Source organism: Drosophila takahashii, chromosome 3R (assembly GCF_030179915.1).
Source record: "Drosophila takahashii strain IR98-3 E-12201 chromosome 3R, DtakHiC1v2, whole genome shotgun sequence".
Taxonomy (NCBI): Eukaryota; Metazoa; Arthropoda; class Insecta; order Diptera; family Drosophilidae; genus Drosophila; species Drosophila takahashii.
Genome location: NC_091681.1, coordinates 31,805,095 through 31,818,379, shown reverse-complemented (window position 1 = coordinate 31,818,379; position 13,285 = coordinate 31,805,095). Strand labels below are relative to the sequence as shown.

The window sequence follows — 13,285 nt, the reverse complement described above, 5'->3', positions numbered from 1 at the left end:
TTGACGACAAACTAATTTTAATTGAGCCTCAATCTAAACTGATAATATTTATTATCAGGCCACAACGGCCACAAGCAAATACTCATGGCACACTCCCTGAACTTGGACGAGCCCCAATTATTTCAATTCGGGATGACTGCGCTGCTTCAACAAACATTTCTCAGTTGTACAATATACTATATGGCTAGGCCAGAATATGTGTATCTATAGAAATAGGAAAAACGACAATGAACAGCACTATGCGGAATTTTAATTAATTTGTTGGACAACAATTGAATATTTCTATGTGAGCTCAACAAATACCGAGAGGAGATATACGTATAAAATTACAACTGCTTTATGCGAATTTTATTATTTTAACTGCTTGTTATTCATGGATGTTTCAATTAATGTATTACTGCTTAAAAGCTCAATTATGACAAGAACTGTAATATTTTATAGATATTTATAAATATAGAATGTAAATAACCTCGAATATTAAGGCGTAGACAATTCGATGGCATAAATGTATTTTTATTGCATTGGCGATATCAAATCGCTAATTTTTGCTAATAAGCGTTACCCTTATATTCAAAGTACTTCATTGGCTATTTAACCTGAGCCACCGGTAGAGTAAACTTTAGTATCACTTCGTTCCTTCGGTTAAGCAGAACTTTCTTGTAATAACATTCGTTGTACCGGTCGGTCAATAATAACCATCGAAATAAATTTATTAACTACATTGTAATCATGCCACCAAAACCAATTAATCCCAACGAGCACTTGGTCATTCCCGGGTGGATAAACGAGGACTACTTCCGACCGATTCTTGAGAAAGATGTGACTAACTTTGATAAAATTGTAAACTTCACTCCGATTGCGGCTACGGCTCCCGGCGAGAACTATACCTCCATTATGGTTAGGGTGGTAATAGATCTACTTTTTAAAGGAGTCGTAAGAGTCCATGTTTACGCCTGAAAACAAACCGATGGCCACTAAAATTAGGGAGATGAGAGACCCTGGTTTTCTCAAGGCAATGCGCGAATGGGGCATTCCAGATGTGGAGAAATACATTCGGAAATATCCCATTCCTTCCAAGTTCTTTGACGAGGGAATCAAAATGAATCAAGTGGACGAGAGTGACTTCAATGTGCTGAACCATGGCGACTCCTGGTCAAATAATATAATGTTCAATTACAAAGATAACGGGGAGATTGATCGCACCATTTTTGTGGACCTTCAAATGTGCAAGTGGGGTTCCCCGGCGCAGGATCTTCTGTACATGATCATCACATCGGCCTCGCTGGACATTAAGACTAAGGAATTCGATCACTTTATACAGATCTATCACGAACGATTAGTGGAGTGCCTTAAGCTTCTCAACTACGCAAAACGAATTCCTACTCTAAGGGATAAACTGAATTTTACCGAGGTAATAAAATTAATTTAAAATGTTTTCCCCATTTCAGCACCTTTCACGGCCAATGGAGTGATGGTGGCCACTTTGATGCCCTCGGATAAAGATTCCAATATCGATAAAATTCTGGCACCCGGCCCCGAAGCTGATGCGATCCGCTACAGGACTTTGATAAATCCTTACTATGTGAAGGCCATGCAGCAACTGCTTCCCTTCTTGGATAGAAAGGGTTTCCTGGACTTTGAGTAGTCCGCTCAACGTTTTTGTAAAATATTAAAAAAAATATCTATAAATAAAGAATCAGTAAAGAAAATAAATATTATAGTGCATTAAATAAATTAGGAATAAGATTTTAAAAACACTTTATAGGCATGATGAAATGGAATACCAAATTTCTGAAAATATATCTGAAATTCAAAGTTCTTTTAGATTATGAATGAAATTTCATAGGTCTCCTAGGAAAGCCGTCCATTTTAATGACAAACCCATAAGTTGATAAGATAAGTTAGAAGGCTAGGCATGCCTAAAACAAAAGCGTTACCTACAAATGCGTTTGCAAAGGGTCAACGATGATTTCTTTTACGGCTACGGCTATCCAGAGATATTGGAAGCGATTACATGGTTCTATTCTATTACTACCTTTGTTCAACACCACATGCAGTATCGTCAGTCAGTCAGTCCGCCTAAACAAAAACGAGTTTACGCTATCAGCTCGGCCCAAACACATAGACCTCTACACACAAACCGCCACACTTGTCTACGCGGGGTCTATTCGTATAAAAGTATGGGAATCGCACGGAGAGTTCAGTATTTGTTTGTCGTTAGAAATCGTCGGACACAGCCGCAGTCTTTTCTCCCAGCGGGAATTTAAATTCAATCTAGAAATCCACAAAGTCGGTCAGTAATAAATAACAATTGTGGCAAATTTGGTGGGCGGTTCGGAGGCAATCATTTAATGCGGAAATAAACTTTGCTCCGTGCTAAATCTACGGAAATACCTTCAAATAAACAAATGATTTAAAGCTGGTTGAGCAAGTGATTTTTTAATACATTGAAAATATAAAATAATTATATGTCGTTTACAAACATGAGTTTCAGTGAATTTCAAACAGAAAATTATTAAAAATTCAACTATTGTAATAAACAATGTAAAGAAAAGCGTATAAAAAATGTAAATCCCCAAAATGTATTATCTAAATTAGACAAAACGGAAAAGAAAGAAAGTTTTTATATTTTCGACTTTGATCACCCATCACTTTTAAGATTTTCACGTAAAAGGCTGCTTTCTCTGTCGTAAACATTAATTAAAATGAACGGGAATTGTAATGAAATTGTTTAATTATTTTGATCTTGAACCGCTGATCATTTCCGTCGAGAGTCAATTAATTGATTTCCACGATTACAGCATCAGAACAAAAATGTCGCCGAACAGCAACTCGGAAAAGCCAATCAATCCAAACGAGCACCTGCACATTCCAAAGTGGGTGAATGAGGACTACTTCCTGCCAATTCTCCAGAAGGATGTGGAAGCCTTTGACAAGATCGTGAACTTTATACCCATTGCGGCCACCGCGCCTGGGGAGAACTATACTTCCATTATGATACGGGTCATTGTGGATATACTTTTAAAGGGTAAGAAAAGGGCATTTATTTAAAACTGTATCTCTACACTGATAAAAATACGTAGTAAATCCATTAATTGTATTGAATAATATGGAAATGTGACTTAATATGGAAATATTATATTCAAAAATTTTTATTAGTTTACTGATTTTAAACTATGATTTCAATATGACATTTTCAATTCAAGAAGCTTGTCGTAATTATTACTAACATCCTAACCACACCCAGAAAAATGATGGACAACATTTTAGGTCATGCATAGCCTAAAACATTTTAAATGGACTAAAAGTTCCTTTTTAGGTCATGTACTGCCTAAAAATTTAAATTTTTGGTATATTTGCCCTACTATTTAGGTCCCGTATAGCCTAATATTTTAGGTCAGCGTGGGCCTTAAAATTAATGCCTTTTACCTAAATAAATTTGCACGGAACTTTGATACCGTTTTGGCGACGCTATAATTCCCATCCAGTTATAGCGCGGCTTGCATGGTAACCCACTTCGATCGTTGAATAAGACAGCGATTTCACTGCTGAACTGTGAAGCCTCCTCGCTCCTTTTTGTGTGTTGGCATAATGACGACTTCTTGAAGACTAAGCCCGACATTGACCTCGAGTTTGCTATAAACTTTTCTGTATTTACTTTATATTATTATAAATTTTTCAGTACATATTTTTAGGCCAAAGAAGGCCTAAAATTTTGGATAGGGGTTTTCTCATATTTTTAGGCAGCCAATTACCTAAAATCTAGGCCAAAAATTACCCTCATTTTAGGCCTATAATGGCCTAACAATTTAGGTCATGGAATCCTAAATTTTAGGCCATTCAAGGACTTAGCTCCAGTTTTAGGCCAATTTTACCTAAATTCTAGGCCATTTTTTGACATTTTAGGTAATTTTTTTTTCTGGGTGCAGTATTTTCGACACCAATTTACAAATTTTTAAATGGTAAAATTTAGTTCTATTAGTTTAAATATTTAATACGATATTTTGACCATTCCACTTTTCTTCACTTTAGATTTTCCTTTATTTAAATAAAACATAATTACAATCTCAAATATTTAAGCCCAGAGAAATACAAAATATTTATGTTGATTTTCTTTACTTTCAGATGGCAGCGAGCAGAAACTCTCGTATATTTTGAAAACCATGCTGGAGGCGGACAGTGGAGCGGATGTGGTCAATGGCATGGGACTGTTCCCCAAGGAGAGGAAAATGTACGAGGTGCACATACCGCAGTTCGTGAAGCTCTACAAGGAGGCGGGCCTGGAAATTGAGTTGGCGCCCAAGTGCCTGCATGTCGAGGCCACCGCTGAGTTGATTACCCTGGTCTTCGAGGATCTGAGTCGGCAGCATTTCAAGAATTTCGATCGGCTAAAGGGATTCGATATGCCGCACATGCGCCATGTGCTCCGGAAATTGGCCGAACTTCACGCCGCCTCCGTGGTGGCGAGGGAAATAAATGGACCCTACGATCCTCTGTACTCCATGTCGATGTATAATGAGCAGAGTCGTCCTCTTTTCGAGGCTCTGGGCGAGATGCGTCAGGTGATGTTCCTGAAGGCGATGAGGGAGTGGCAGCTCGAGGGCGTCGAGCGATACATCGCCAATATGTGGAGCCCCGTGGAAGTGTTCGAGGAAGCTCTGGCCATCAATCAGGTGGACGAGACCGAGTTTAACGTGCTCAATCACGGTGACTGCTGGTCCAACAACATTATGTTCAATTACAAGGACAACGGTGAGATCGATAGAACCATATTTGTGGACCTGCAGATCGGCAAGTGGGGCACTCCGGCCCAGGACCTTTGGTACCTGATCACAACCTCCGCCTCGCTGGACATCAAGGTCAAGGAGTTCGATCACTTCATTCAGATCTATCACGAGCGCCTGGCGGAATGCCTGAAGCTGTTGAACTACTCGAAATCCATTCCCACACTCAGGGATCTGCACATCATGATGCTGAAGTATGGATTCTGGGGTGAGTTGGATATTTAATTGGATATTTAGCAGATTAACAATATATTTATTGGATTGCAGGACCCCTGACCGCCATGGGTGTGATGGTGGCCACACTGATGCCCACCGACAAGGATGCCAACATGAAAATGATGATGGCCCCAGGACCCGAGGCCGATGCCCTGCGTTACAGGACCTTTATCAATCCCTACTACGCCAGGGCCATGAAGTTGCTTTTGCCGTTTTTCGAGAACAAAGGACTTTTGAAGTCGGTCTAGGTTTCATTTCGTGTAGCCCCATTGTACATTATTTGTGATATCATAAATCATAAGAGCGAACAATAAATAAGCAAATTTTATTTAATTTAAACATACTTTCGACCGTTTTCCCAATGAAATCGCTAGCTTGGACCTTGGACAGTAACAATTCGCTTGGCGGAATCGTATAAAACAATCATCATGACTGGCTAAAAATGGATACGCGTGCGTTGAGCTCGGAATGGGGGCTTTTTTTATTGAGCCCAAAGAGAAGAGCAGTTCATCAAATAGTATTTTATTTTTATTAAAGTGTAAATTCTTCAATTCTCTCTCTAGAAATTGGTGGGTGTCAAAATAGTGACGTATGTGTCAAAAGCAATACGCAGTTGTTGATCGTTGTTATCACTCAATCAATTAACGGAAATTGACATTGTCAAGGCGATAACCATTTATTTGACTCGTTTCGCACAACTGGAAACCTGATAAACAATAAATAGCAGAGACCACAGATTTGTCTTTAATCTATTTTCTCATATTTATTAATCTGTTGAACCTCAAAACCACACTTGTTTTCCACACTTCATAGATAGAGATGGTATTTCGCTTTTATCTATTTGCCGCCCATTTAATCAGTCGGAAACATTCCATAAATAAGTGCACTCCTCATAAATGGCATTGAGCGAAATATGGCTGGGTGACTGCATCATAAATGGGGTTTTAATTGCCCGCGGCAGACGGACTACATATATAATTAGGAACACGCAAATAATTCTCATTCACGGGGCTTCCAGATGAGCGACCATAGAGCGATGGAAATTAGCTATTCAAATGAGGCAAACTTTTAAATTGTTTGTTTTTGAAATCATTTGTTAGGTTTGTTTGACATGGGTCGTTGTGGAGACGTGCTTATCAGACCTAATAACACAAACATATTATAATAATAATATTTTTAAATTGTTTTATATTTTTAGTAAAATTATTTCAAGCTTGCAGTAAACCGAACATATCCCATCGGGCCAGCATTCTTTTCACATCCTTAATGTAACCCTCAGAAAATGAGCATTTCCTTCGCTTCTCCTCATTCTGAAGCACATCGCCAAAGTCAACAGACTTATCCCTCACTGCCCACATCAAAGGAAGAAAGGTACTTAAAAGGAAGAAATCTGAAACGATCATGCAAGGAATTACGCAATGTTATTATTATCATGTATTTAACAAAGAACTTACGGTAGTATTTAGGTTGAAGCAGACGCTGCCAAAGACCCTCTTGGGTGGGCATTTCACCCTTATAGTCGATTTTCTTTAAAACATCCTCAAAAACGAAAAAGTAATAGTCGATTAAATCATCATAGTGCTTAAATCGATGCTCCGCCTCCATAAGCATGTATATCGAGTAGACCAAATCGAATGTCAGGGGAAAAAGATGGGAGATTTGAAAGTCCAGTAGCATGCAGTCCTCGAAAGATCCAGGATCCTTGTACTTGAACATAATGTTTCGAAGGTGCAGGTCGCCGTGGCAAAGTACCCTGTACGGATCTACTTTCGGGTTGTTTCGGATTTCCGTCCACTCGGCCACAAGTCGCTCCAGGAAATCTCCCTCGATGCTTTTGAAATAGGAATGGTACTTATTAAGCTCCGGCTCCTGGCTCAAAAGTTCTACGAAAAACTGCATTCCAGTCTTCATAAAGGGATCAGACATAAAATGTGGCATTTCGAACAGTCCGTGGGTGTAGGCCTCTAAGAATTCGGGTTGCTTAAGAAGTAAAGATTATAATGATATTAATAAAAAATATAAATAAATATAAAAAGACAAGCAAACAAAGTTGTGTAGGTAATGAAGAATTTGTATTTTATGATTGGATTTCTGATATACCTAAAACTGATTTTTTTTACTATTTCTTGTTATTAAATAATATATGTTTTTAAGAACTTACCTCATGCTGTACTTTTAAGCTGACTGCATGCCATTTAGCCAGCTTAAAGTAGACTCGATGAATCTCGTCCAGGGTGGCGTCCCGATCCTTCAGTACGAAGTAGTCCATCTCTACGAGATCCTCAAAGACCAGGACCTGATGCGGCTCTAGACTATGATATATGCAATTCACGTACAACTTGGTGCTATCGCCGGCCTGCCGAAGAATCCTCTCGAATTCGGGCAACACCTTTGTGTACATGCCCGTCTCCGTTTCGAATATGGGCGATCCAACTAGCATCTCCTTCTTGTGACCCTCCGCCTCTGGCATCGTTTTAATGATCACCGACTTTTCGAACTCCCCATTCGCGTTGGCATACTTGACCTTGGCCCGGAACATGATGCTGGCATAGTGATCGCCCTTCGCACTCGCCGGGGACAAGGTCAAGTCGATTACCTTGACCACGGGTTCCTTTTCATGGGACCCCAGAACATGGGCCATGAACTCCGAGTTTAGCCACTCAGGTGGCACCAATTCGTCATCGTTGAACTGACTGTTATCGGGGTTCCCGGACATTTTGTTTACCAACTTGTAGCTCGATTTCCAAAAGAGAGCGAACTGAACAAAGCTCGATTTCGCTGCTACTTAAATTGACTTTCAGAGAGAATTTCGACCTAGAATGAAATGGTGTGGGACTTAAAGAAGCTTTCTCCCAGAGATAAATGAGAGCTTTTCGTTTGTTTTTATAAATACTTGAAAGTATTCTTTTTGGACATCCGAAAGAGAGTGTTTTTATTACCCATCTGGTATCCCATCACTTATGTGCATAGTGAATGATGCACCCACAAAAAGTTTAGATCTACTGGTATCACAGTATGCAGAGAAAGATATTTTATTTATTAGGTACACATATAAGAAAATAGTACATTTAGATTGTTGGATCTTGAATAAATATTTAAAAATTTAAAATCTTACAACTCCGCAAAATATCCTGAACTTTCGAATCGGGCCAGCATTATTTTACATTCTTCAATAAATTCTTTTAATTTTTGATCAGTTTCTGCGTTGGAGTAGGATTCATAACCCCTAAGCCAAACCCCCTGAGACCATGGTAAGTAGGTGCTTAGGAATAGGAATTCTGGAATGAAAATATATATTTTGAGAACGAGAAACTTTTGAGTGCTTTAAACTCACCATAATCCTTGAGACGTTTTACTTCCGCCCAGAAAGTATGATGCGTGGGCATTATTCCCTGGTAGCCAATCTTTCGGAGGGTTTCAAGCAGTACCGAGAAGTAATGGTTCAGTAGGGTCTCCAGTTTCTCAGTGCGCTGTTCTCGGCCCATTATCATATAAATAGAATACATCAAGTCCACGGCCAATGGCGCCACATAACTTCCCTGATAATCCAGCAGCATACAGTCCTCAAGGCTTCCTGTTTCCTTATTGTGTTTAAACATTAAATTTTTAGTTTGAAAATCCCCATGGCAGAGAACGTAGTATCCCGGCTGGGGTTTAGTTTGATACTCCTTCATAGCCTCCCACAGTCGGCCTGTAAAGTTGAGTTCGATCTTCTCAAAGTGAGACTGGTATTTTTTCAATTCTGGGATGCGTCCCAAAAAAGACGTAAACGAATCCATTCCGCATTTCATACAGGGACTTTCTAAAAGACAAATTCCATCATTGAACTCCTTCAGGAACTCAGGTCGCTAATCAATGAACAGATATAGTAATTAATATAGGTTTTTAAATTATTAATTTTTGATATCTTATTACCTCATTAATAAACTTCATGCTGACTGCATGGACTTTAGCCAGCTTGGTGTATGCTCTACAAATCTCCTCATCCGTGAGCAAACGATTTTGCACCATTGCATATCCCTTCTCCACAAGATCTTCAAATATAATAACCTGTCGGGGCTCCAGGCTATAATATATGCATTCTGCATGCAGTTTGGTTGTATCATTTTTTTCTCGGAGAATCTTCTCGAACTCAGGCAGGACTTTTTTATACATGCCTATTTCATTTATGAATGAAGCAGAAACGGCATACCCTTCCGACACCGTTTTTATAATCAGGGTCTTGGATAAGGTTGCTTTCTGGGTTTTGTATTCCACTTTTGCACGATACATACTACATATATAATTATCTCCTTCAACACATCCCTGGGTTAAATCCAAGTTGGTAACCTCAAGGTCCTTTTCCTTTTCGTGTCCACTCAGAACTTCGGTTAAAAATTGCACAGTCAACCATTGTGGGATATATAAATATTCTTTAGCCATATTGTGCTTAGAATTTATAATATTGTTTTAGAATATTATGCGAAAATATTTTGAGATTGCACTATGTACACAAATGACGACCAAACGCTCAATGGGAGCTAAAGTCAACCTCCCTTTCTGGAATTTTCGTTTTTGTTTTAAGCTTTTAAGCTCTTTGTATTTGACCGATGTGTAGATTTGGTTTTGTATACAATTTATTTAATCCTTGCGATCCATAAACACTTTTATTTTTTTAAGAGTTTTGAACTGATAATAGAAGCATCCATATATCTCTTAGTTAAACACCTGTTGAAAAAATGTTACTTTACCAGAATAAAATCTGGTAAAAAACTATTAAAAATTTTCGAAGTAGTTTTCCTAATCAGGGATTCCAACTGATTTGTGTTCAATCATTTGGCATTGAAACATTTAAATTGTGATTTATTCTTAAACTTTTTGTTTACTAACATCTATGTCGATTTGAGAAAATTTGCGAACTGTACCAAGCTGCATTCCGCTGCAGCTTAAATTGACTTTCAGAGAGAACTTCGATTTAGAACGCAATTGTGTGGAACTTAAAGAAGCTTTCTGCCTGAGATATAGGAGAGCTTTTCGTTTGATTTTTTAAATACTAATATTTATTATCTCTCTATTTGAAAGTCCGAAAGAGAGTGTTTTTATCACCGGTCTCAAATGCCTTATCAAAATGTACATCTACTTTTACACAGTATGTTGGGTTTGCAGAGAAATATTTGCACAGTTCTTTTATTTCTTTGGGTACACATATTAGAAAATATAATATTTTACAGTTAATATTGTCCGGTCTTGAGTAAAATACTTCAGTAACAACTTTCATTAATTTGAAATCCTAGAGATCCTCAAAATATCCTGACCTTTCGAATCAGGCCAGCAGTATTTTACATTCTTCAATAAATTCTGTTAATTTTTGATCATTTTGTTCATTTGAGGCGGTTCCAAGGCTAAGGCCCAGCGACATTGGTAAATAGGTACTCAGAAATAGGAATTCTGGAATAAAAACATACATTTTAACAACGAGAAACTCTTAAGTGATTTAAATTTACCGTATTCCTTAAGGCGTTTTAGTTCCGCCCAGAACGCAAGAGGAGTGGGCATTACTCCCTGGTACCCAATCTTTCTGAGGGTCTCTAGGAGGACGGAGAAATAGTAGTTCAGTAGGGTCTCCAATTTCTCAGTGCGCTGCTCTCGGTCCATTAACATATAAATGGAGTACATCAAGTCCACGGCCATTGGCGCCACATAACTTCCCTGGTAATCCAGCAGCATACAGTCCTCAAAGCATCCCGTTTCCTTATTGTGCTTGAACATTACATTTCTAGTGTGGTAGTCGCCATGGCAGAGAACGTAGTATCCTGGCTGGGGATTTGTTTCGTACTCCTTCATGACATTCCGCAATCGGTCTATAAAGCTGAGTCCCAACTTCTGAAAGTGCGTCTGGTATTTTTTCAATTCAGGAATACGTCCTAAAAACTCCGTAAACGGAGCCATTCCGAAGCTCATATACGGAATATCTACAAGACAAATTCCATCCTTGAAATCCTTCAGGAACTCAGGTCGCTATTTGAAAAATGTGTATTAAATTATATGGGCGTAATTATCTCCTTTTACACTTCCCGGGGCGAAATCCAAGTTAGTAACTTTAAGGTCCGGCTCCGTTACGTGACCACTCAGAACTTCGGTTATAAATTGCACATTCAACCATTCTGGGAGATTTAAACTATCTTCGGCCATTTTGTGCTAAGAATTTATAATATTGTTTAAAACTTTTTTATAAAAAATATCTGTTTGTAATAAGAGTTTCGCTTGGCACAATATTCGTCTATTTACACACGTGACGACCAAACGCTCGATATGAACTAAAATCAATCTCACTCTCTTGAATTTTCGGTTTTGTTTTGAGCTTTAAAGCTCATTGAATTTGGCTATTTGAAGCTATTTTAAGCTTTGCGATCCATAAAACTTTTATTTTTAAAAGGGGCTTGCTCTTATGCCATAACACTACAACAAAATAGAAGCAGCCAAATTATAGGTATACCTAAAAAGCTTTTAAGAGAATTGTGTTGCCCCAATAATATAAAATTTTTCCATTCAAAACAATGCCAATAAAACGTTATGAAGCAGTGACTCATTTTTAGTGATTTATTCTTTTTTAAATTGTATGCATTTCACTTTACAAATCCTCGAAATATCCAGCTTTATCCAATCTGGCCATTATAACTTTGGTTTCTTCAACCACTTCTTTCAGTAGATATAATTGCTTCCGAGTTTCTTCGTTGTGCAGCAAATCCGCCAAGTCCATGGAATGGGTTCTAAGACCCACCGACACTGGCAAGAAAGTGCTCAGCAATAGGAACTCTGAAATCGAAATAATTTTAAATAAATATTTTTACTTCTAACTTTAACTTTAAATTACCATAATATCTGTGGCGTTTAATTTCCGCCCAGAAGCCCAATTTAGTGGGCATTTCACCCCGGTAGCCAATCTTCTTGAGAGTCTCTAGCAGGACGGATAAGTAGTAGTTCAGCAGAGTCTCCAATTCTCCGCTTCTCTGCTCCGTCCCCATCAGCAAATAAATGGAGTAAATCAGATCCACGGCCATGGGTGCCACATTGCAGCCCTGATAATCCAGCAGCATGCAGTCCTCGAAGGCTCCGGTTTCCTTATTGTGCTTAAACATCATATTCCGGCAATGGTAGTCTGCGTGGATCAGGACATTGTATCCCGAATGCGGATTAATTCGATAATCTCGCATGATATCCCGCAATCGGTCCTTAAAGTGCAGTGCAATCTTTTCAAAATGAGGCTGGTATTTGGTCAGTTCGGGAATTCGACCCAACATATCGATAAAGGGTGCCATTCCGGCATTTATAATGGGACTGTCCATCAGCCCAGGCATATCCAACATTCCGTACTTGAACTCTTTCAGATAATCGGGGTTCTAAAAAATACAAAATATTTAGTTCTGAATATAAAATAATATTATTTTCCAATATACCTCGTAAATTTTTGTCATGCTGATTGCGTGGATTTTGGCCAACTTTGAGTAGGCACTACAAATTTCCTCCTGTGTGAGAAAACGATCTCGCACCACTTCGTAACCCATCTCTACGAGATCTTCAAAGATTATAATCTGGTATGGGTCCAGACTGTGATAGATGCAGTCCACATACAGCTTGGATGTATCGTTAACTCCCCGGAGAATTCTCTCCCACTCGGGCAAAACTTTACTGTACATTCCAATTTCCGTTATAAATAGGGGAGAATCGGCAAACATATCCTTCTTGACACCCTCCTCCACGGGCATTGTTTTGATGATCAGCGACTTGAAGAAGGTTCCCTTCTGGGTTTTATAATCCACCTTGGCACGGAACATAATGCTGGCATAGTGATCTCCTTTGGCACTTGCCGGTGTGAAGCTCAAATTAGTGACTTCTAGGTCAGCTGCCTTTTCGTAGCCACTCAAAACTTTCGTTATGAACTGAACATTCAGCCATTCCGGAGGATTCAGCTCGTCAGCATTAAAACTCTCTTCAGCCATGTTGTTGCGTCTTTGGTTTTATTTCTAATACTATATTAGACTGGTTCACTGGGGGCTCATATATACGTTCGATTTGTGAAAGCTTTTTGTGTAAATGTAATAAACGCTTTGCTTGACGAAATTATTATCAGTTTGATTTTGGCTCTTAGGATTGAGTCAAAAGCCATGTAGGAAATTTATCCGCTCACGCTCTCTTGACTCTTTGATTTTTTTAGAGCTTTCAAGCTTTTAGAACCCTAAAATAAAAGTGTAATTAATTACCGCTATCTTCTGTTTTCAAAATGCGTTGATTACAGGTAACTGTGA

The 13,285-nt window shown here is 38.7% G+C and overlaps 6 protein-coding genes across 7 annotated transcripts; 2 read left to right on the top strand and 4 right to left on the bottom strand.

The window, feature by feature from the left end:
- Positions 1-729: 729 nt before the first annotated feature.
- LOC108064399 (uncharacterized) lies at positions 730-1,472 on the top strand. Its single transcript, XM_070216597.1, has 3 exons — positions 730-933; positions 1,013-1,411; positions 1,449-1,472. The coding sequence occupies exons 1-3, from the start codon at positions 730-732 to the stop codon at positions 1,470-1,472; spliced, it is 627 nt and encodes a 208-aa protein (XP_070072698.1).
- A 738-nt stretch (positions 1,473-2,210) lies between these two features.
- Positions 2,211-5,333, top strand: LOC108064888 (uncharacterized). The gene is made up of 4 exons (XM_017152643.3): positions 2,211-2,293; positions 2,802-3,028; positions 4,126-4,992; positions 5,052-5,333. The coding sequence occupies exons 2-4, from the start codon at positions 2,815-2,817 to the stop codon at positions 5,246-5,248; spliced, it is 1,278 nt and encodes a 425-aa protein (XP_017008132.3). The 5' UTR covers positions 2,211-2,293; positions 2,802-2,814; the 3' UTR covers positions 5,249-5,333.
- Positions 5,334-6,192: 859 nt separating this feature from the next.
- Positions 6,193-7,746, bottom strand: LOC108064456 (uncharacterized). Its single transcript, XM_017151992.3, has 3 exons — positions 7,162-7,746; positions 6,455-6,980; positions 6,193-6,390 (listed from the first exon to the last, which is right to left on the bottom strand). The coding sequence occupies exons 1-3, from the start codon at positions 7,714-7,716 to the stop codon at positions 6,209-6,211; spliced, it is 1,263 nt and encodes a 420-aa protein (XP_017007481.3). The 5' UTR covers positions 7,717-7,746; the 3' UTR covers positions 6,193-6,208.
- Positions 7,747-8,071: 325 nt separating this feature from the next.
- On the bottom strand, positions 8,072-9,931 carry LOC108064816 (uncharacterized). Of its 2 annotated transcripts, XM_070217530.1 has the most exons (4): positions 9,870-9,931; positions 8,916-9,741; positions 8,335-8,848; positions 8,072-8,278 (listed from the first exon to the last, which is right to left on the bottom strand). In XM_070217530.1, exons 2-4 carry the CDS (start codon positions 9,420-9,422, stop codon positions 8,112-8,114), a joined length of 1,188 nt encoding a protein of 395 aa, XP_070073631.1. In that variant the 5' UTR covers positions 9,423-9,741; positions 9,870-9,931; the 3' UTR covers positions 8,072-8,111. The 2 variants fall into 2 exon arrangements, with proteins under 2 accessions (XP_070073631.1, XP_044251489.2); XM_044395554.2 differs by having other exon boundaries at positions 8,916-9,905.
- A 202-nt stretch (positions 9,932-10,133) lies between these two features.
- LOC108064824 (uncharacterized) lies at positions 10,134-11,283 on the bottom strand. Its single transcript, XM_070216596.1, has 3 exons — positions 11,034-11,283; positions 10,484-10,997; positions 10,134-10,427 (listed from the first exon to the last, which is right to left on the bottom strand). The coding sequence occupies exons 1-3, from the start codon at positions 11,169-11,171 to the stop codon at positions 10,303-10,305; spliced, it is 777 nt and encodes a 258-aa protein (XP_070072697.1). The 5' UTR covers positions 11,172-11,283; the 3' UTR covers positions 10,134-10,302.
- A 282-nt stretch (positions 11,284-11,565) lies between these two features.
- LOC108064783 (uncharacterized) lies at positions 11,566-13,177 on the bottom strand. The gene is made up of 3 exons (XM_017152486.3): positions 12,437-13,177; positions 11,854-12,379; positions 11,566-11,795 (listed from the first exon to the last, which is right to left on the bottom strand). Exons 1-3 carry the CDS (start codon positions 12,977-12,979, stop codon positions 11,611-11,613), a joined length of 1,254 nt encoding a protein of 417 aa, XP_017007975.2. The 5' UTR covers positions 12,980-13,177; the 3' UTR covers positions 11,566-11,610.
- Positions 13,178-13,285: the final 108 nt, after the last annotated feature.